At 57.2% G+C, this 20,828-nt stretch overlaps 3 protein-coding genes across 3 annotated transcripts; 2 read left to right on the top strand and 1 right to left on the bottom strand.

The window, feature by feature from the left end:
• The first annotated feature begins 21 nt into the window (after positions 1 to 21).
• On the top strand, positions 22 to 2,189 carry LOC130610988 (B-cell differentiation antigen CD72-like). Its single transcript, XM_057431234.1, has 4 exons — positions 22 to 164; positions 1,325 to 1,639; positions 1,768 to 1,916; positions 2,100 to 2,189. Exons 1-4 carry the CDS (start codon positions 44 to 46, stop codon positions 2,187 to 2,189), a joined length of 675 nt encoding a protein of 224 aa, XP_057287217.1. The 5' UTR covers positions 22 to 43.
• A 10,736-nt stretch (positions 2,190 to 12,925) lies between these two features.
• On the bottom strand, positions 12,926 to 15,042 carry LOC130610987 (B-cell differentiation antigen CD72-like). Its single transcript, XM_057431233.1, has 5 exons — positions 14,834 to 15,042; positions 14,609 to 14,713; positions 13,474 to 13,788; positions 13,198 to 13,346; positions 12,926 to 13,015 (listed from the first exon to the last, which is right to left on the bottom strand). The coding sequence occupies exons 1-5, from the start codon at positions 14,976 to 14,978 to the stop codon at positions 12,926 to 12,928; spliced, it is 804 nt and encodes a 267-aa protein (XP_057287216.1). The 5' UTR covers positions 14,979 to 15,042.
• A 1,636-nt stretch (positions 15,043 to 16,678) lies between these two features.
• On the top strand, positions 16,679 to 20,623 carry LOC130610982 (B-cell differentiation antigen CD72-like). Its single transcript, XM_057431228.1, has 8 exons — positions 16,679 to 16,885; positions 16,964 to 17,053; positions 17,248 to 17,337; positions 18,129 to 18,443; positions 18,653 to 18,801; positions 19,095 to 19,246; positions 19,985 to 20,151; positions 20,447 to 20,623. Exons 1-7 carry the CDS (start codon positions 16,801 to 16,803, stop codon positions 20,124 to 20,126), a joined length of 1,023 nt encoding a protein of 340 aa, XP_057287211.1. The 5' UTR covers positions 16,679 to 16,800; the 3' UTR covers positions 20,127 to 20,151; positions 20,447 to 20,623.
• Positions 20,624 to 20,828: the final 205 nt, after the last annotated feature.

The following is a 20,828-nucleotide window of genomic DNA, read 5'->3' as shown; positions in this document are numbered from 1 at the left end:
GTGGGACCATGGGTGATGCTGTGCTCACAGCTCAGCTCATCTCATGTCACCTCTTGCAGGGCGATGGCCCCGGCGCTGGCGTGTCCCCATGGGGCCGCTGGCCACCAGCCTGCTGGTGCTGCTGGTGCTGCTGGTGGTGGGCACCGTGGCCCTGGGGACCTGCTGTGAGTCTGGGTGAGGGCTGTGGGGTGGGGGGAGATGAAGGGTAGCACCCGGAGTGGGTGCTATCCACTCGCTGGGGACTTGCTGTGAGTGTCTGGGAACTACCCAGGTCCTGGGGACCTGCCGTGAGGCTGGGCTAGGTCTGGGATGCTGGGGTTGTTGGGTCCAAGGGGTGCTGGGGACTGATGATCTGAGGCTGGCATTGCTTTCGGCTTGGCCAGCCTGAGCTCCCTTGTCTGCCTGCATTGCTTTTCCTGTGCCTACCACTGCTTCTTACTGCCTATCATAGAGTCACAGCATCATAGAATGGTTTGGGTCAGGAAAGGACTTTAAAGCTCATCCAGTTCCACCCCCCCTGCTATGGGCAGGGACACCTCACACTAAACCATGTCACCCAAGGCTCTGTTCAACCTGGCCTTGTACACCGCCAGGGATGGAGCGTTCACAACTTCCTTGGGCAGCCTGTTCCCAGCACCTCATCACCCTCACTGCTTCCCACTGGCTCAGACTGCTTCCACTGCTTTCCTATTGCCTCCCATTGCTTCCCACTCCTTTCCCGTTGCCGCCCACTGCCTTCTCATTGCCTCCCACTGCCTCACCATTACTTCCCACTACCTTTCCACTACCTTTCCACTGCCTTCAATGTCTCCCACTGCTTTCAGCTTCCTTAATATTGCTTCCAAATACATTCACACTGCCTTCTCATTGCTTACCTGCTCAGTGCCTCCCATTGCCTTCCTTTTACCTCCCATTGCCTCCAAACGCCTTCCCATTGGCTCCCACCGGCACCCATTGCCTCCCTTCCACTTAACCACCACAGACCATTCCCTTCCCTTCCCTTCCCTTCCCTTCCCTTCCCTTCCCTTCCCTTCCCTTCCCTTCCCTTCCCTTCCCTTCCCTTCCCTTCCCTTCCCTTCCCTTCCCTTCCCTTCCCTTCCCTTCCCTTCCCTTCCCTTCCCTTCCCTTCCCTTCCCTTCCCTTCCCTTCCCTTCCCTTCCCTTCCCTTCCCTTCCCTTCCCGCTGGCACCCCAGGACAGTCTCTGCCCACATCCCGACACTCTCATCCCATGTCCCTCGCCATGGCCGTGGGCGCACGGGTCGGTCGCTGCTGCCCGTGCCCGGGCTGTGCCAGCGCCATGCCCATCCCTGTGCCTGTGCCCAGACTGGCAGGTCACCCGCAGCCTGCGGGACGCCTCCCGGGAGCACGCGGCCGAGCAGGGCCGCCTGGAGCAGGAGCTGAGCGCCCGGGAGCAGCGCCTGGAGCAGACGCGGCTGGAGCTGGTGAGGGCCAGAGCGGAGCTGGGGCGTGCGTGGTGGGACGGCAACAGGAGCCGAGCGGAGCTGGAGCTGCGGGACGCGGAGCTGGGGCGCGCCAGGCAGGAGCTGGCCGAGCTGCACAGGGATGTGCAGCGCCTGCAGGGAGAGCTCAACAGCAGCCAGAGCACCGTGGCCAGCCTGCGCGCCTGCCTGAACACAGGTAGGGCCGTGCTGGGCTGCGGGACGGGCAGGGATGCTGCCGGGGAGACGAGGGGCTGATCCCGGCCAGGACGGGCCCCCCGAGCATCCTTGTGACGGCGAGCGCCTGAGCCGTGCCCCTGTCCCCAGAGTGCTGCCCCTCGGGCTGGGTGCTCTACAGGGGCAAGTGCCTCTTCATCTCCGTGGAGAGCAAGACGTGGAGGGACAGCCGTCAGTACTGCCAAAGGATGTCTGCTCAGCTGCTGGTCCAAGGCGACTGGCCAGCGTGGACAACGCCGGTACAGAGCCGAGGGGCTGCAGCACCCCAGGGCTGGGGGCAATGCTGGGGCGGGCAGATCCAGCAGCAGCAGCGCTGCGGAGGTGCTGGGGGCCACCACCAGACCTGGGACTCTCGGGCACCCAGTGGGCTCTGGGCAAGGGCAGCCGGTCAACAGCTTCTCTCCCCCCAACTCTTTGAGCAGGGGAATGGCGCCGTGTACTGGGTCGGGGAGAGATACAAAAGTCATCTCGATTCACGTGAGGACACGTATGGATGGCAATATAAAGAGTAAGTTGTTCCATCTCGGCCACCTGCATCTCTCGCAGCTTCACCAGCCACGGGGAAATGCGGTGGGCACTGCCCTGGCGTCTGTCCTTGACATGTGACTGATGCTTGAACGAGGGCAGTGGCCGGATCCTCCTGGCCAGGCTAAGGGACCCTGAGGCTGCAGCTGTGTGGGGTACAGCATGGTGGCAGCAGGCTGAGAGCATGGTGATGGCACCTCTCACGTGTGCCCTCCCTTCTTGCAACAGAAGTTGGACCTGTCCAGGAATATCCTATGGTAAGATGGAAAGATTCTACTGCTCAAGAAAATGGCCATGGATCTGTGAGAAGCTGCCAGATGTGAGGAGCACGTTCAAGACCGTCCCTCCTCTCCCTGCCAAGTGGTAACTCTGGAACACCATCTCCACCATACATCTGAGTGATTGGAGCTCAGGGTGCACAGCAGAGACACCTTTTACCTCCTGCACAGCCACATCCCTGTGTACTGTTGTCTCCAAAGCTATTGCACTGCAAAGCTATTTTAAAGGTATACGGATTCATAGAATCATAGAATGGTTTGGGTTGGAAAGCACCTTAAGATCATCCAGTTGCAACCGTCTGCCATGGGCAGGGTCACTTCACCCTAGACCGTGTTGCCCAAGGCTCTGTCCAACCTGGCCTTGAACACTGCCAGGGATGGAGCATTCACAACTTCCTGGGGCAAACCATTCCAGTGCCTCACCACCCTTACTACAGTAAAGAACTTCTGCCTTGTGCCTAATCTGACCTTCTCATGTTTCACTTTGAACCTGTTATCCCTTGTCCTATCACTACAGTCCCTAATGAAGAGTCCCTCCCCAGCATCCCTATAGGCCCCCTTCAGATACTGGAAGGCTGCTATGAGGTCTCCACGCAGCTTCTCTTCTCCAGGCTGAGCAGCCCCAACTTTCTCAGCCTGTCTTCATATGGGAGGTGCTCCAGTCCCCTGATCATCCTCGTGGCCTCCTCTGGACTTGTTCCAACAGTTCCATGTCCTTTTTATGTTGAGGACACCAGAACTGCACACAATACTCCAGGTGAGGTCTCACAAGAGCAGAGCAGAGGGGCAGGATCACCTTTGACCTGCTGGTCACGCTCCTTTTGATGCAGCCCAGGATACAGTTGGCTTTCTGGGCTGCAAGCGCCCACTGAAGCTGGCTCATGTTCATTTTCTCATCCACCAACACCCCCAAGTCGTTCTCCATAGGGCTGCTCTGAATCTCTTCTCTGCCCAACCTGTAGCTGTGCCTGGGATTGCTCTGACCCAGGTGTAGGACCTTGCACTTGGCGTGGTTAAACCTCATGAGTTTGGCATCAGCCCACCTCACAAGCGTGTCAAGGTCCCTCTGGATGTCATTCCTTCCCTCCAGCGTATCAACCGAACCACACAGCTTGGTGTCATCGGCAAACTTGCTGAGGGCACACTCAATCCCACTGTCCATGTCAGCGACAAAGATGTTGAACAAGACCTGTCCCAACACTGATCCCCCAGGGACACCACTCGTTACTGGTCTCCAGCTGGACATTGAGCCATTGACCACAACTCTTGTGTGCGGCCATCCAGCCAGTTCTTTATCCACCGAGTGGTCCATCCATCAAATTGATGTCTCTCCAGTTTAGAGACAAGGATGTCGTGTGGGACAGTGTCGAACACTTTGTACAAGTCCAGGTAGATGACATCAACTGCTCTACCCCTGTCCATCAGTTCTGTAGCCCCATCATAGAAGGCCACCAAATTGGTCAGGCAGGATTTCCCCTTAGTGAAGCCATGCTGGCTGTCACCAAGCACCTTGTTGTTTTTCATGTGCCTTAGCATGCCTTCCAGGAGAATCTGCTCCAGGATTTTGCCAGGCACAGAGGTGAGACTGACTGGTCTGTAATTCCCCGGGTCATCCATTTTTCCCTTCTCGAAAATGGGGGTTATATTTCCCTTTTTCCAGTCATCGGGAACTTCACCTTACTGCCATGATTTTTGAAATATGATGGCCAGTGGCTTAGCAACTTCATTTGCCAGCTCTTTCAGGACCCACGGATGGATCTCATCAGGTCCCATGGACTTGTGCACATTCAGGTTTTTAAGGTGGTCTCGAACCAGATCCTCTCCTACAGTGGGCCTAGAGTCTTCATTCTCACAGTCCCTGTGTCTGCCTTCCAAGACTTTGGTGGTGTGGTCCGAGCCTTTGCCAGTGAAGACCAAGGTAAAGAAGTCATTCAGAACCTCATCCTTCTTCAAATCCAGGGTAGCCAGTTCTTCCGAGAGCTTCTGGAGGGGGCCTACATTGTCCCTAGTCTATCTTTTATTCACTGTGTACCTGTAGAATCCCTTCCTTTTATCCTTAACATCCCTAGACAAGTTTAATTCTAACTGGGCCTTAGCTTTCCTAACCTGGTCCCTAGCTTCTCGGACAACATCCCTGTACTCTTCCCATGCCACCTGTCCTTGCTTCCACGTTTTATAAGCCTATTTTTTCATTTGAATTTTCCTCAGCAGCTCCTTATCCATCCAAGGAGGTCTCCTGGCCCTCCTGCTGCACTTCCTTGTAGTTGGGATGCAACACTCCTGAGACTGTAGCAGGTGATCCTTGAATATGAACCAACAGTCTTGGGCCCCCCTGCCTTATAGGGCTATATCCCATGGAACCTTACTAAGCAGGTTCCTGAAGAGGCCAAAGTCTGCTCTCTTGAAGTCCATGGCAGTGAGCTTGCTGCACGCTCTTCTCACCGTCCTGAGGATCTTGAACTCGACCATCTCGTGGTCGCTGCATCCAAGGCTGCCCTGGAGAGTCACATTTCCAACCAGCCGTTCCTTGTTGGTGAGCACGAGGTCAAGCATGGCACCTCTCCTTGTTGGCTCCTCTGTTACTTGCAGAAGGAAGTTGTCTTCTCACACAATCGAGGAACCTTCTGGATTGCTTGTGCCAGGCTGTACCGTCCCTCCAACAGATATCGGTGGTTGAAGTCCCCCATGAGAACAAGGGCCTGTGAGCGTGAGGCTTTTCCTATCTGTCTATAGAGTGCTTCATCCACACAGTCCTCTTGATCAGGTGGTCTGTAACAGATCCCCACAGTAATGTCCCCTGTAGCTGTTCTCCCTTTAACCCTGACCCACAGACTCTCTGTTAACTGCTCCCTCTCCCCAGACAAAGTTCCATACTCTCCAGCCTATCCCTAACATAAATGGCAACTTCCCCTCCCCGCCTGCCGGGCCTGTCTTTTCTACAGAGCCTGTAGCCTTCCATCCCAACACTCCAGTCGTAGGAGCCATCCCACCATGTTTCTGTGGTGCCTGTTGTATCCCCATAGATGTGCACACATCTCTAATTCCTCTTGTTTGTTCCCCATGCTATGGGCGTTTGTATAGGGGCATCTGAGCTGAGCTCCAAATGAAGCTGGCTCATTGGCTGGAGCAGCTGGAATATATCTACATTGCTCTGAGCTTTTATTATAGGTTCTGGCAACTGACTGGGTGTGTTGGGATGGAATGATGCCCCCCTCTCCCAACACATCTAGTTTAAAGCATCTTTGACCAGTCTGGCAAGCTTCCTACCAAAACTGCTCTTCCCCTTCTCTTACCAGAGCAGCTCCACCAGCCCCCAGTAGACCTGGCCTACAAACTTGGGTCCCTTGTTCAAGACACCCAAACCCCTGACACCACCCTTTTAACCATTTATTAACCTGGCTAATCCTTCTAGCTTTTTTTAGGTCCTCCCCTTTATCCTGAAGAAATGATGAAAAGACTGTCTGAGCTCCAGAGCCCCCAACCACCTCTCCCAGGGCTCTGTAGTCCTTCTTTCCATGCTCCTGCTATCTCTATCCCTATCACCCACATGGATCACTAGAAGTGGGTAATAGTGGGACTTACTAGGGCAGGCAGCCTCTCAGCAACATCCCTGATCCGTGCCCCAGGTAGGCAACACATCTTCCTTGAGACTGGGTCAGGCCGACAGATCAGTGCTTCTGTCCCTTTCAAAGTACCCTACTACTATGACCCGCCTCTCTTTCCTGGCAGCACAAGTAGGGATCTTTTTTACCAGTGCACCAGCCGGTTGTTCATGGTGCGAGTGCATTTCCTCTTGAGCCCCCTGCAGGACAGCAGAGCGGTTCTGGGTGGGGACAACAGATTTTAGGAGGAAGCCCCTTGCTTTTAGTTGTACTCTTCCTCATTTTTTTGTTGTTAGGACCTTCAAATGACTGCCCTGATTTTTTCTAATGTGGAGGACAGACTGGGACAGGTCTGCATTTCACAACAAGGCTTACAGAAAAGAGACTGTATTTCCGTGTTCTATACTCATGCTCATGCTTACATCCCCAGCCCCTGCCCTTCAGCCCTGGACCCAGGGAGGGGACACCAGTAATGAGCCCTGCTTACCTCTGCTGCCTTTTGCTGAGGACGGTTAGAGAGGTGTCTCTTGCACCTTGTGAAAGCGGGTATGTGGCGCCATTGGTGTCACCAGATGGCCCCCTTCAAGGAATGCTTTGGTTTTACTGGCTGCCCCTTTCCTCTGTCACTGGCTGCTGCTGGCTCCTGTCCTACCCTTTCTCCTCTCCATCACCTGCCTTTGGCCACAGCCTGTCCCAGGGCTGACCTTTGTTCTCCCAGTCAGAGAACAGCCCGGATCTGAATAAGACTGTGGAGCACGTCCTCCTGGCCATGCAGTGCTCCAGGCCCAGGGAGGACATGTTGGTGGATGGGGAAAGCCGGGCAGGATTTACCAAGAGCAAGTCATGCCTGTCCAACCTACCTGTGTGGTGGGAATACTGGGCTGGGTTCAAGAGGAGAGCAATGGGGGAAGTTTACCATGAACCTCTGATGTCTAGGACATGGTTTCCTATAGTCTACTTGCTGGCAGAGTGGAGAGATGTGACCAGGAGAGGAGAAGAAGGAAGGTGGAAACCTGCGTGGCAGGAGGGCTGCAAGGGGTGTCAGCATCACCTTATCCAGCTGCAACATCCCTGTGGGGTGGAGCCTGGGGCTGGTGCTCCTTGAAGCCTTCACCAGTGCCTGGAATGATGGGATGGGGATGGTCTCAGCCAGCTGGGTGGCAATATCAAACTGGGCAGTAATGGGTATACCGGAGGGCAGGACTGGTGTTCAGAGGGGCCTGAAGGAACACGGATGGAGCCAGCTGATGTCGGATGGGGGAAAGGGTGAGTCCTCCCACTGGGAAGGAAGGAGAAACCTGACTTGTCAAGATGGGCAAGGAATCAGCCATGTTGAACAGGCCTGGGGACCCATGAGCTATAGGCTAGACAGCAGCATGTCCTTATGGTGGCAGAGCCCAACGACACTGTGGGCTGTGTGGCTGGAGCTCAGGGCTCCAGGGGCAGGGAGCCTGCTCCTATCTGGGCACCAGGGAAAGTATGAGTTCCCCAGGATACGCCAGGCATGGCAAGTCCTTGTTTTGCACGCTGGCTGAGATTGCAAGGGACCTCCTGCAATCCTGTCCCCACCTCCGAGCCTCACCGTGCCTTGGGCTGGCTCCATCAGCCTCCTTCCACACCTCTTCCCCTGGGAGCTGCTCACATTCAGCTTAGCAAAGGGGTCCCTAACTCATCCTCCCCCTGCAGAAATGCTGAGTGACACAGGGAGGGTCACCCCTGCCGCCGGCTCCCCCCACAACCAGGGTGGGGACAGAGCTCCCTCATCACCCCCCTTGGCACCTCAGATCCCACCATGATCTTAGGGATATTTCTCCCATGGTGGCAAGAGTGTCCCCTTTCCCCAGTGTTCCCATGCCTCTCCAGTGCTTCCCCCTGTCTCCCACTGTTTCAAGACTCCTTGCTGCACTCCCATTTCCCCCATGGCCATGGGGCTCCCTTCTCCAACCCCTGTGGTCTCAGGAATCATCAGTGCCTTTTCCTCCTGTAGTCTCAGGGTTCCCCCATACACCCCACAGGGTCTCAGGGCTCCACATCAGTTTCTCCATGCTGAAGGCACTGCTGCCTGCATCCTCCCTAGGCAAGGCCCAGCCCAAAGACCTGGGCAGGTGATGGAGGCAGGATGAAGGGCAGGATGGGAGCTGCCAATGCTGAGAAAAGGAACAGACAGTAAATCCAAAGGACTCCTTGAGGAGGAGAGGTCAGGGACATCTCTGGCATTGTCATCCCCCAGCTCCAAGAAGATGCAAACGCCACATCTAGCACCAGTGCATGCTGGCCACCTTGGGGAGCACAGAAGGCAGGAGCTGGGCTCTGTATCAGTCTTGGATTACTGTGAGCTGTGCTGGCACAGGAACACTCGGAGGAACGGTGCAAGGTGGTATAAGTGTAAGCTTGAGTGTGAGAGAGGGGAATAAGGTCTATTTCCATGAGTCTACTTTAAAATACAGACACCCTTTCCCAGCGCTTTGCAATGCGTGCACAGGGGGAGGGTCTCAGGGTGCATCCTCAGCTCCTGTCTCCATGTGCTGTGACCAAGTGTACAGTCAGTTCTTCACTAGGAGAGGATGGAGAGTCTCAGATGCTCTGCTGAGCTTCAGGAATTGCTCACAGATCCACTGGTACATTATCCGTCAGTTTGAAGTCTGCCTTTTCCCCTTATATGACAGCGGGCACCTAAGAAGATAAGATAAAACAAGATCTAAGATAGCTTGCATAGGAGAGAGGGCATGTCTCAGAGGAGCAGCAGCAGTATCCTCACTGTGGATGCCTCTTCCCGGTGCCATTGGGGCAGGCAGGCAGGAGAGTCTGAGGAAGGGCCATATTCCTTCCTCCCAGCCTCCTGCTGCGTCACTTGAAGATCTGGCAGTGCACAATGTGGGAGCAGGGCTCTGAGAGGGACCCTGCCTTGGGGAACCACTTGTTAGAGCATCTCCCCACTGCAGGTGAAATGGCAACTTCCGTCTATGGCTAAAGGGCAGATGTTGGTGTCAAGGACTGCACCTACAAGTAGAGCTGTTGGCTGTCCTGCCATACAACAGTGCTCTACACATCAGAAGAAAATGGCACAACAACCCAATCCCAGAGACAGGATGGATGCCAGGGCAGTGCCCAGCACGTCTACCCATCGCGTGCTCCCGGGAGGCGTCCTGCAGGCTGCGGGTGACCTGCCAGTCTGGGCACAGGCACAGGGATGGGCATGGCGCTGGCACAGCCCGGGCATGGGCACCAGCGACCGACCCGTGCGCCCATGGCCATGGCGAGGGACATGGGATGAGAGTGTCGGGATGTGGGCAGAGACTGTCCTGGGGTGCCAGCGGGAAGAGAAGGGAAGGGAAGGGTCTATGGTGGTAAGTGGAAGGCTTTTGGGTGCCGGTGGGAGCCAATGGGAAGGCGTTTGGAGGCAATAGGAGGTAAAAGGAAGGCAATGGAAGGCAATATAAAGGCAATGGAAAAGCAAAGAGAAGGCAGTGGGAAGGAAGTTGGAAGCAACAGGAAAGGACTGGGAAGGCAGTAGGAGGCAAAGGAAAGGGAATGTGTAGGCAATGAGAAGGCTGTGGGAAGCATGCTGGAAGCAATCAGAATGGAATGGGAAGCAGTGGGAGGCATTGGAAGGAAGTGGGAAGGCAGTGGGAGGCAATTTGTGGCACTGAGAGTCATTAAGAGGCAATGGGAAGGCAGTGGGAAGCGGTGAGGGTGCTGGAACAGATTGCCCAAAGCACTGGGAAATCCTTCATCCCTAGAAGTGTTCAAGGCCAGGTTGGACAGAGCCTTCGGCAACATGTTCTACGGTGAAGCAGGGGTTGGAGCTGAGTGATGTTAAGGTCCTTTCTTACCCAATCCATTCTATGGTGCTGTGATTCTACGATAGGTAGTGAGAAGCAGTGGTAGGCAAGGGGAAAGCAATGCAAGCAGACAGGAAGATCAGGGTGGCCAAGCCAAAAGCGATGCCAGCCTCGGATCACCAGCCCTAGCACCCCTCAGCCCCGACACCTCCCAGCATCCCAGACCTTGTCCAGCCTCAAACCCACTCCCGGTGCTACCCTTCACCCCCCACCCCACAGCCCTCACCCAGACTCACAGCAGGTCCCCAGGGCCACGGTGCCCACCACCAACAGCACCAGCAGCACCAGCAGGCTGGTGGCCAGCGGCCCCATGGGGACACGCCAGCGCCGGGGCCATCGCCCTGCAAGAGGTGACATGAGATGAGCTGAGCTGTGAGCACAGCATCACCCATGGTCCCACTGCCAGCCCCCGCTGCCCACCCTGCGCCTCAGCATCCTCGTGTCGGTGGCCGGGCTCTGACCTGGGCTCTGCTCTGCAGGCACCGTCCCCAGCAGCACGTTCTCGTAGGGGCTGTCGTCCTCATCGGGGGCTGCGGGGCAGGAGGGCACGGCCAGCGGCGGGGATGCTGCGAACTTCAGGTCGGCGTAGACCACGCTCTGGGCCATGCTTGCAGGCGCCCCAGGCAGCAGCAGAGTGAGGGCTCGCTGCTGCCTTGCCCTGGCCAAACCCCCGTGGGGTGGAGACACCTCTCGATCAGAAAAGCAGAAGCGTTTTTATTTGCAAATGTTTTTTTTTCCTGAGGCTGCTCTTGCTGTGCAGTGCGTGGGGCTGAACCAGCTCCTCCCAGGCAGCGCACTCTGTCCCCATGTCCCCACAGGCTGTGAGGAGCCCCAGGAGCCGGTGTCTGCTGGGCACTCCAGGGCCGCGCGGCCCCATGCAGCACCTTCCCATCTCCCGCTTGGAGGCATTCTGCAGTGACTGCAGTCAAACCCATCTGTGGGTCCTGAAGGACCCTGAGGAATGCAACAGCTGACAAATGAAGTTGCTAAGCCACTAGCCATCATATTTGAAAAAAAAAAATGGCAGTCAGGTGAAGTTCCTGATGACTGGAAAGTGGGAAATATAACTCCCATATTCAAGAAGGGGAAAAGGGATGACCCGGGGAACTACAGACCAGTCAGTCTCACCTCTGTGCCTGGCAAAATCCTGGAGCAGATTCTCCTGGAAGGCATGCTAAGGCACATGAAAAACAACAAGGTGCTTGGTGACAGCCAGCATGGCTTCACTAAGGGGAAATCCTGCCTGACCAATTTGATGGCCTTCTATGATGGGGCTACAGAACTGATGGACAGGGGTAGAGCAGTTGATGTCATCTACCTGGACTTGTGTAAAGCGTTCGACACTGTCCCACACGACATCCTTGTCTCTAAACTGGAGAGACATCAATTTGATGGATGGACCACTCGGTGGATAAAGAACTGGCTGGATGGCCGCACACAAAGAGTTGTGGTCAGTGGCTCAATGTCCAGCTGGAGACCAGTAACGAGTGGTGTCCCTGGGGGATCAGTGTTGGGACCGGTCTTGTTCAACATCTTTGTCGCTGACATGGACAGTGGGATTGAGTGCGCCCTCAGCAAGTTTGCCGATGACACCAAGCTGTGTGGTTCGGTTGATACCCTGGAGGGAAGGAATGACATCCAGAGGGACCTTGACATGCTTGTGAGGTGGGCTGATGCCAACCTCATGAGGTTTAACCATGCCAAGTACAAGGTCCTACACCTGGGTTGGAACAATCCCAAGCAGGGCTACAGGTTGGGCAGAGAAGAGATTCAGAGCAGCCCTGGGGAGGAGGACTTGGGGGTGCTGATCCTTGAGAAAATGAACATGAGCCGGCTTCAGTGTGCGCTCGCAGCCCAGAAATCAACCGTATCCTGGGCTGCATCAAAAGGAGCGTGACCAGCAGGTCAAAGGAGGTGATCCTGCCCCTCTACTCTGCTCTTGTGAGACCTCACCTGGAGTATTGTGTGCAGTTCTGGTGTCCTCAACATAAAAAGGACATGGAACTGTTGGAACAAGTCCAGAGGAGGCCACGAGGATGATCAGGGGACTGGAGCACCTCCCATATGAAGACAGGCTGAGCAAGTTGGGGCTGCTCAGCCTGGAGAAGAGAAGCTGCGTGGAGACCTCATAGCAGCCTTCCAGTATCTGAAGGGGGCCTATAGGGATGCTGGAGAGGGCCTCCTCATTAGGGACTGTAGTGATAGGACAAGGGATAACAGGTTCAAAGTGAAACAGGAGAAGGTCAGGTTAGGCACAAGGCAGAAGTTCTTTACTGTAGTAAGGGTGGTGAGGCACTGGAATGGTTTGCCCCAGGAAGTTGTGAATGCTCCATCCCTGGCAGTGTTCAAGGCCAGGTTGGACAGAGCCTTGGGCAACAAGGTCTAGGGTGAAGTGACCCTGCCCATGGCAGACGGTTGCAACTGGATGATCTTAAGGTGCTTTCCAACCCAAACCATTCTATGATTCTATGAATCCGTATACCTTTAAAATAGCTTTGCAGTGCAATAGCTTTGGAGACAACAGTACACAGGGATGTGGCTGTGCAGGAGGTAAAAGGTGTCTCTGCTGTGCACCCTGAGCTCCAATCACTCAGATGTATGGTGGAGATGGTGTTCCAGAGTTACCACTTGGCGGGGAGAGGAGGGACGGTCTTGAACGTGCTCCTCACATCTGGCAGCTTCTCACAGATCCATGGCAGTATTCTCGAGCATTCGAGTCTTTCCATCTTACCATAGGATATTCCTGGACAGGTCCAACTTCTGTTGCAAGAAGGGAGGGCACACGTGAGAGGTGCCATCACCATGCTCTCAGCCTGCTGCCACCATGCTGTACCCCACACAGCTGCAGCCTCAGGGTCCCTTAGCCTGGCCAGGAGGATCCGGCCACTGCCCTCGTTCAAGCATCAGTCACATGTCAAGGACAGACGCCAGGGCAGTGCCCACCGCATTTCCCCGTGGCTGGTGAAGCTGCGAGAGATGCAGGTGGCCGAGATGGAACAACTTACTCTTTATATTGCCATCCATACGTGTCCTCACGTGAATCGAGATGACTTTTGTATCTCTCCCCGACCCAGTACACGGCGCCATTCCCCTGCTCAAAGAGTTGGGGGAGAGAAGCTGTTGACCGGCTGCCCTTGCCCAGAGCCCACTGGGTGCCCGAGAGCCCCAGGTCTGGTGGTGGCCCCCAGCACCTCCGCAGCGCTGCTGCTGCTGGATCTGCCCGCCCCAGCATTGCCCCCAGCCCTGGGGTGCTGCAGCCCCTCTGCTCTGTACCGGCGTTGTCCACGCTGGCCAGTCGCCTTGGACCAGCAGCTGAGCAGACATCCTTTGGCAGTACTGACGGCTGTCCCTCCACGTCTTGCTCTCCACGGAGATGAAGAGGCACTTGCCCCTGTAGAGCACCCAGCCCGAGGGGCAGCACTCTGGGGACAGGGGCACGGCTCAGGCGCTCGCCGTCACAAGGATGCTCGGGGGCCCGTCCTGGCCGGGATCAGCCCCTCGTCTCCCCGGCAGCATCCCTGCCCGTCCCGCAGCCCAGCACGGCCCTACCTGTGTTCAGGCAGGCGCGCAGGCTGGCCACGGTGCTCTGGCTGCTGTTGAGCTCTCCCTGCAGGCGCTGCACATCCCTGTGCAGCTCGGCCAGCTCCTGCCTGGCGCGCCCCAGCTCCGCGTCCCGCAGCTCCAGCTCCGCTCGGCTCCTGTTGCCGTCCCACCACGCACGCCCCAGCTCCGCTCTGGCCCTCACCAGCTCCAGCCGCGTCTGCTCCAGGCGCTGCTCCCGGGCGCTCAGCTCCTGCTCCAGGCGGCCCTGCTCGGCCGCGTGCTCCCGGGAGGCGTCCCGCAGGCTGCGGGTGACCTGCCAGTCTGGGCACAGGCACAGGGATGGGCACGGCGCTGGCACAGCCCGGGCACGGGCAGCAGCGACCGACCCGTGCGCCCACGGCCATGGCGAGGGACATGGGATGAGAGTGTCGGGATGTGGGCAGAGACTGTCCTGGGGTGCCAGCGGGAAGGGAAGGGACGGGTCTATGGTGGTAAGTGGAAGGGAGGCAATGAGTGGCGGTGGGAGCCATTGCGAAGCAATGGGAAGGCAATGAGAAGAGAGTGGGAAGCAAATTGGAAGCAATGGCAAAGAACTGGGAATGCAGTGGGAGGCAGTGGGAGGCAATGGGAAGGGAGCGGGTACGTGATGAGAAAGCAGTGGGAAGAAAGTTGCAAGCAATTGGAATGGAATGGGATGCAGCAGGGGGCATTGCAAGGCAATTTGTTGCAGTGGGAGTCACTGGGAAACAGTGGGAAGGCAGTGGGAAGAGGTGAGGGTGCTGGAAGTGGTTTCCCAGAGAACTGGGAAATGGTTCATCCCTGACAGTGTTCATGGCCAGGTTGGACAGAGCCTTGGGTGACATGGTCTTGGGCAAGGCAGGGGTCGGAGCTGAGTGATGTTAATGTCCTTTGTGACCCAAACCATTCTGTGATTCTATGATAGGCAGTGAGAAGCAGTGGTAGGCAAGGCGAAAACAATGCAGGCAGATAAGGAAGTTCAGGGTGGCCAAGCCAAAAACAACGCCAGCCTTGGATCACCAGCCCCAGCGCCCCTCAGCCCTGACACCCCCCACCAACCCCAAACCCAGTCCTGATCCTCCCCTTCATCTCCCCCCACCCCACAGCCCTCACCCAGACTCACAGCAGATCCCCAGGGCCACGGTGCCCACCACCAGCAGCACCAGCAGCACCAGCAGGCTGGTGGCCAGTGGCCCCATGGGGACACGCCAGCGCCGGGGCCATCGCCCTGCAAGAGGTGACATGAGATGAGCTGAGCTGTGAGCACAGCATCACCCATGGTCCCACTGCCGCCCCCCGCTGCCCACCCTGCGCCTCAGCATCCTCGTGTCGGTGGCCGGGCTCTGACCTGGGCTCTGCTCTGCAGGCACCGTCCCCAGCAGCACGTTCTCGTAGGGGCTGTCGTCCTCATCGGGGGCTGCGGGGCAGGAGGGCACGGCCAGCGGCGGGGATGCTGCGAACTTCAGGTCGGCGTAGACCACGCTCTGGGCCATGCTCTCTGCTGCCCCGATGGCTCTGGCGGCTCCTGGTCTCTCAGGGGTGTAAGAGAGAAGTGCAGCTGGTTTCTGCGGAAGTGTAAGTTTGCTCTGAGGTGCAGCAGGAAATCCCAACCTCAGGGCCTGTGCCGTACCATTGGCCCTGACATCACCATCCTGTCCCCTTCCACACCCCGAGTCTGCTCAGGGTCCCCAGGGATGGCTGCACTGTGCTGCGCTTGGGTTTGGGGTGCTGGGGAGGGCTGCCAGGGTCAGCTTACTGAGAGTCAACCTGAGATCCTGCTTCCACATGGTGCTGGCCCCCTCCAGGACAGTGTTTTTCCCTCTCTATATTCTGCTCCGGGGTTTACGTGTCACTGTTGTGCATAAATGTTTGCCTGATGCCTAAAAGGGTTTCCACATTGCAGCGTGAACTCTTGCTCTTCTCTCCTTTCCCTGGCCACATCTTTCGCATTCTTCCAGCAAGCAGCATGGACCACAGGGGAAGCCATGTCCCAGACATCAATGGGTCATGGTAAACAGTCTCCAGCCCGGTGCTCTGACAGCAGCAGGCAGGTAGATGCCATTTGCACTTGGTAAATCCTGCTGAGCTTCCCCCATCCTCAGCCATGTTCTCCTCAGGTCTTTACTACTATGTTCCCTTGGAGCATATACTCCATCTTCTTCCTGGGTATCGGGTGGAAGCTGCTCAGTGTTTGGCTTTGCAAACCTCTTTCCGTCCTCTTCAAAGCTGGCCATGATTTTTAACTTTCTCCAGTGATGAAGGACTTCTCCTGTTCTTGCAGAGATAATGGAGAGCACAGCCTTGCAACACAACAACACTTCTGCACTGCTCCATTGTCCCAGGAACTGGCTGCGTCCAGATGTGCCCAGCTGTTCCCCACCTCAGTGCCCTTTCTGAAACCTGCCTTTCTCTGGATGCAGTTCAGCAGAGACCTCAGAGGTGCTGAGGGGCTGGAGGATGGGGCCAAGGAGGAGATGCTGTGAGTGCTGGGGTTGCGTCTGGGGATGGGAAGGCAAAGCTGTTGTTGTTGCTCTGTGCATCTTCCTGGGAGGGTCTGAGGTGATGCTGATGAAGGAAGAAGTTCTTTATTGTGAGTGTGGTAAGGCACTGGAACAGACTGCCCAAAGAAGTGATAAATGCTCCATTACTGGCAGTGTTTGAGGCCAGGTTCGACAGAGACTTGGGTGATGTGGTCTAGGGTGAGGTGTCCTTGCCCATGGCAGGGGTTTGGAACTGGATGATCTTAAGGTCCTTTCCAACCCAAACCATTCTGATTCTATGATTCTATGAAGCCAAGTTCTTCTAGGAGGGGATCAGGGACAGGACAAGAGGCAGCTCTACAAGCTACATCACAGGGAAATTCCCATTCCTAGAGGCCAGAAGGGGACATCAGCATCCATGAAGACCTCCATCCCTCCACAGGGCTGTCCCAGGCTCAGTGTGGTACTGTGCCCAGGCTGGTCCCCAGCTCTCCCATGGCCCAGGGATTTGAGTCTACCCTTACTCTACCACTGCCCTGACCTCAGGTCGTGCTGCCCTGACCCTGCCATGTGCTTGTGGAGGCCGTGAGCACTTTTGGGGTGTGGGAGGGGATGGGCCAGTGGTGCTTGGACCAATGGGAGGGTGCTGGTCCCCACAGCCGTGCCTCGCTGGTTCCGTCTGCTGCAGCTCAGAGCAAACTTCTGCTTCTGCAGGTGCTGCCCACACTTCTCCTTTGCACCCCTGCGGGACGGTGCAACCACCGAGGAACAGGACCACCACACGAAGGCATCCCAAGGGCAGGGTGGGAGCCAGCAGGGCTCAGGGCTTACCCACATGGCCCAGAGCATGGTTTATGCTGACCTGAGGTTTGCCAAAGTGGTGGGGGGCCAGAGCATGGCCAGCCAGGTGCTGGAGGCAGGTGAGAGGCCATGGGATCCCCATGCTGCCCTGCCATGTCCGTCCCTGTGGATTCAGCCTCTCTCCCTTCCTCCAACAGTCCTCGGCATAGATGAGGCAGAGAGCCCCTACGAGAACACGCAGACAGCGCCGGTGGCACAGGATGAGTCTGAGGACCAGCCCAGCACAGGTGAGTGCATGGCTGGAGCCCAGGAGATGCTGGCACGGGGTATGGGAGGTGTTTTGGGGTGTTCCTGTTCCCATTCTTGAAGAGAGGAAGCACCCACACCATGGCACTGGTGTCACCATGCAGTGGGTCTGTGGGCTGACGGAGCTTTCCTGGCTCACCAAGTGATGCCTGCTGTGGTCTGCGGTGTCTTGCAGGGCACTGGTCCTGTCGGTGGTGTCTCCCTGCAGGGCTGATGACAACCTGCCTGCTGCTGCTGGTGGCCACCGTGGCACTGGGGGTTTGCTGTGAGTCTAGGGGGGAGCTGTTGTGGGGCTGGGGTGGCTGGGCAGCATGGGGAGAGGGATGCTGCTGTGGGTGAGCAGGGGTGTGATAGAAGCATGCCCAGGCACACTCCTCATGGCTGGGTCACTGTGCTGTGCCACAAACTGGCCTGTACCCCTCACACACCATGTGTGTCCAGCTTGCCTTCTGTCACTCATCTTCTGCACCTTGCTCTCCATTTCTGCTCATTGCCCTTCCCTTCCAGACACTGGTCAGCCTCCTATTGCTGCATCCTCCCTGCGCCTGCCCTGCTCTGTTTGCTCCTACCCCCTGTCCTGCCTTGACCTGATCTCCCCTGCCAGGTCCTGAGCAGTTCCCTGCCGTGTCTTTCCCATCCTTTGGGATAGTCATGTCCCTGCCTTGCCATGCCTTGCCCACCCTGCTTCTCAAGTAGGATCAATTCCACATCCCCCTGCTTGGGCTATCCCACTCCCTCCCCTTGCCTCCCACTCCCTTCCCATTGCCTTCCATTTACTACAACTGCCTCCCCATTGCCTCTCACTGCCTCCCAATGCCTTCCCGATGCTTCTAGTGCCTCCCGCTGCCTTTCCATTGCCTTCCATTCACTACGACTGCCTTCCCATTGCCTCCCAGTGCCTTCTTGATGTCTCCTCTTGCCTTCCGCTGCCTTCCTGTTGCCTTCCATTCACTACAACTGCCTTTCCATTGCCTTCCATTCACTACAACTGCCTTCTCATTGCCTCTCACTGCCTCCCGCTTCCTTCCCATTGCCCATCCCTGTGCCTGTGCCCAGACTGGCAGGTCACCCGCAGCCTGCGGGACGCCTCCCGGGAGCACGCGGCCGAGCAGGGCCGCCTGGAGCAGGAGCTGAGCGCCCGGGAGCAGCGCCTGGAGCAGACGCGGCTGGAGCTGGTGAGGGCCAGAGCGGAGCTGGGGCGTGCGTGGTGGGACGGCAACAGGAGCCGAGCGGAGCTGGAGCTGCGGGACGCGGAGCTGGGGCGCGCCAGGCAGGAGCTGGCCGAGCTGCACAGGGATGTGCAGCGCCTGCAGGGAGAGCTCAACAGCAGCCAGAGCACCGTGGCCAGCCTGCGCGCCTGCACGGCCATAGGTGGGTTGGTGGTGGATGGGCACAAGGGGTGTCAGGGCACTGGCACCCCACTGGCTCTTTTGTCCACGTGGTGGGAACTTGGCAGTCTAAAGCTGTCTGGATGAGACACTGAGCCTGTGATGTCTGCTGGGGTGATGTGGGGCTGTTCGTGGTCCTCATGCAAGGCATCTGTGGCTGAGCAAGCACCTGAGCGGTGCCCTTGCCCCCAGATTGCTGCCCTTTGGGCTGGCTGCTGTACAGGGGCAAGTGCCTCTTCATCTCGTCAGAGAAGAAGACATGGGAGGACAGCAGAGATGAGTGTGAGAAGAAATATTCTCAGCTCCTGATCACCAAATCCTGGAGTCGCTGGACTGTGCCGGTAGGATGCTGTGGAAGCTGAGAGCATCCAGCCCTGGGGTCCTCAGCTGAGCCAGCACTGCCCCTGGCCTGCCAAGACACTGGAGGGTGCAAGGCTGATCTCTGCAGCACATAGCAGGTGGCGGACATGGGGTACAGAGGCTCTGACACACTGGGACAGAACCCAAACTGGAGCAAAGCACCAGGGCTGCCCATCTGTCCTGTCTCAGCCCCAGGGGCTTCCTGGGGAGATCACCAGCCCCTGCAAACCCCACAATACAAAGGCACTAAAAGGCCCTTTTTCTTCTTCCCCAGACCTTCCTGAAGAACGCAGACATCCCGTACTGGATTGGGCTACAGAAGACCATCTTCCCCTGGTATGACTACGGCTGGCTGGAGGAAGGGGACCCCGATGAAAAGGGGGTCTCGGATGCCTGGTTCTGGGTGGATGGCTCCGTTTATGAAAGGTACCGGCAGCACAGCCTCTTGTCAAAACCCCTCTCCTCCATCGTAGCTTTAGAAAATATTCTGAATCTCACTGGTAACCAGCCCCAGGCACAAGCACAAAGAGCATCAAAGCAGTTGAGGCCAAGGGTAGGTGGGCATAGTGGTGTGATGAGATGCTTAGAGGAGGTGCAAATGGAAAGCCAAGACTTGGAAGGACATGTGCAGGGTATGTGCCAGCAGGAGGCAGCGAGAGGGGGGCAAAGAAACCGCCAGTTTTATGTGAGGTCTGGACAAACGGTTCCAGCACCACCTCTATTCCCTGTGTGCTTCCCTGCTCCAACCTGGAGGGAAAATCAGTGGCTCCCTGCCACGTGCACCCCTTTCGCAGCTCACCACCGCTTCCTCTTGCAATGTCTGAGAGCAGTGGGGAAGAACAGACCCATCTGGGTACACAGCCCGTGCCCCTCCATCCACATCCTCACAGTGAGGTCTGCACCCCACTGTAGCCCCACAGCCCTGGGCAGCTCCTCTTGACATCCACGTGCCCTCAGGGAGGACCAGGACCAAGGTTTCTCAGCCGCCCAGGGAAGGGCAGGGATGCATCTGCTGAGGGTTCAGCTGTGAAATGAGTAGGGGAGGGCTGGGGGATCCCCCCTTTGACCGCAGCATTCAACCCCTCCTCTGTGAGGGCATAAGAGGCAGCCTCGGCAGAGGGTGGTGCATAGGGCAGCCCCCTGATGTGCTGTTTCCCCATCCAGGCCGTGGCAGTCGAAGTCAAATGGGTCCTGTGCCATAATAAGCCGTGGGAACATCAAACCTGCTCAGTGCGCTGGTCCCGATGACCTGCACCTCTGGATCTGTGAGAAGGCAGCGGGGCCAAGCAACCCTTTCATGGGATGATGGCTGCTGGCCCAGCACCACTGTGGTGAGTGTAGTGTGCCCAGGACAGGCTCTGTCGAGCCTGAGGGGCATGGGGCACACGGGGGGGAGTATGGGAAAAAGTGGGGAGCCTGCCATGTTGACTCTATCCGATGGAAAGGGATGCAGGCCAGACAGAGCCTACCTCCATCCCTTTGTTGCCATGGGAGCCTTTGAACTGCGGTAGCCCAGGGGACCCCACCAAGTGTGGTGCAGCAAAAGGGGCAAGATGGGGGAAACCCCTTTGCAGGCTGCTTTCCCAGCCCTGCTGCATGCATCTCACCCTCTGCCTTCCCTTCCAGCACCTGCACCCCACAGCAGCCTTTGCTTCAGCCTCACTGCACCCCTTCCTGGGATGTCCCATCCATGCGAGCAACCTGCTTCCCTCTTACATACCCCTACCCAGGTCTTTCCCAGTGCTCCCCAGTGATGCTCCAGCACCACACGGGCTGGGGAGGCGGCAGCAGTGGCCATTTGCCCCTGGCTGATGTGCTTTAGCAGAGCAGTATGGGCCCTACAGCCCAGCCCCACACCTGCATGAGGAACACTAGGTCTTTCGGAGCACACGGGCTGGTGTATGATGAGTCCAGAGTGGAGCAAGAGCTGATGACACTCAGCACTGCAACACCCCCAGCACAGAGAGAGCTGTGGTGCTGGCACATCAGGACATGGGATTGGGGAACA

The sequence above is a fragment of the Pezoporus wallicus genome, unplaced genomic scaffold (assembly GCF_028554395.1).
Source record: "Pezoporus wallicus isolate ANWC-B61680 ecotype Strahan unplaced genomic scaffold, APGP_CSIRO_Pwel_v1 contig_12129, whole genome shotgun sequence".
Classification (NCBI taxonomy): Eukaryota; Metazoa; Chordata; class Aves; order Psittaciformes; family Psittacidae; genus Pezoporus; species Pezoporus wallicus.
This window is presented reverse-complemented; position numbering and strand designations above follow the sequence as displayed.

What these genes read in the sequence shown, in the direction of transcription:
- LOC130610982 (XM_057431228.1), top strand. Translation starts at nt 16,801, where the DNA reads ATGGCCCAGAGCATGGTTTATGCTGACCTGAGGTTTGCCAAAGTGGTG. An exon ending in CAGCCAGGTGCTGGAGGCAG is followed by an intron (nt 16,886 to 16,963) that starts GTGAGAGGCCAT and finishes TTCCTCCAACAG; the next exon opens with TCCTCGGCATAGATGAGGCA. An exon ending in GATGGCTCCGTTTATGAAAG is followed by an intron (nt 19,247 to 19,984) that starts GTACCGGCAGCA and finishes TTCCCCATCCAG; the next exon opens with GCCGTGGCAGTCGAAGTCAA.
- LOC130610987 (XM_057431233.1), bottom strand. Translation starts at nt 14,978, where the DNA reads ATGGCCCAGAGCGTGGTCTACGCCGACCTGAAGTTCGCAGCATCCCCG. An exon ending in GCCTGCAGAGCAGAGCCCAG is followed by an intron (nt 14,714 to 14,833) that starts GTCAGAGCCCGG and finishes CACCTCTTGCAG; the next exon opens with GGCGATGGCCCCGGCGCTGG. An exon ending in GCGCGCCTGCCTGAACACAG is followed by an intron (nt 13,347 to 13,473) that starts GTAGGGCCGTGC and finishes CCCTGTCCCCAG; the next exon opens with AGTGCTGCCCCTCGGGCTGG.
- LOC130610988 (XM_057431234.1), top strand. Translation starts at nt 44, where the DNA reads ATGTCACCTCTTGCAGGGCGATGGCCCCGGCGCTGGCGTGTCCCCATG. An exon ending in CGTGGCCCTGGGGACCTGCT is followed by an intron (nt 165 to 1,324) that starts GTGAGTCTGGGT and finishes GCCTGTGCCCAG; the next exon opens with ACTGGCAGGTCACCCGCAGC. An exon ending in GCGCGCCTGCCTGAACACAG is followed by an intron (nt 1,640 to 1,767) that starts GTAGGGCCGTGC and finishes CCCTGTCCCCAG; the next exon opens with AGTGCTGCCCCTCGGGCTGG.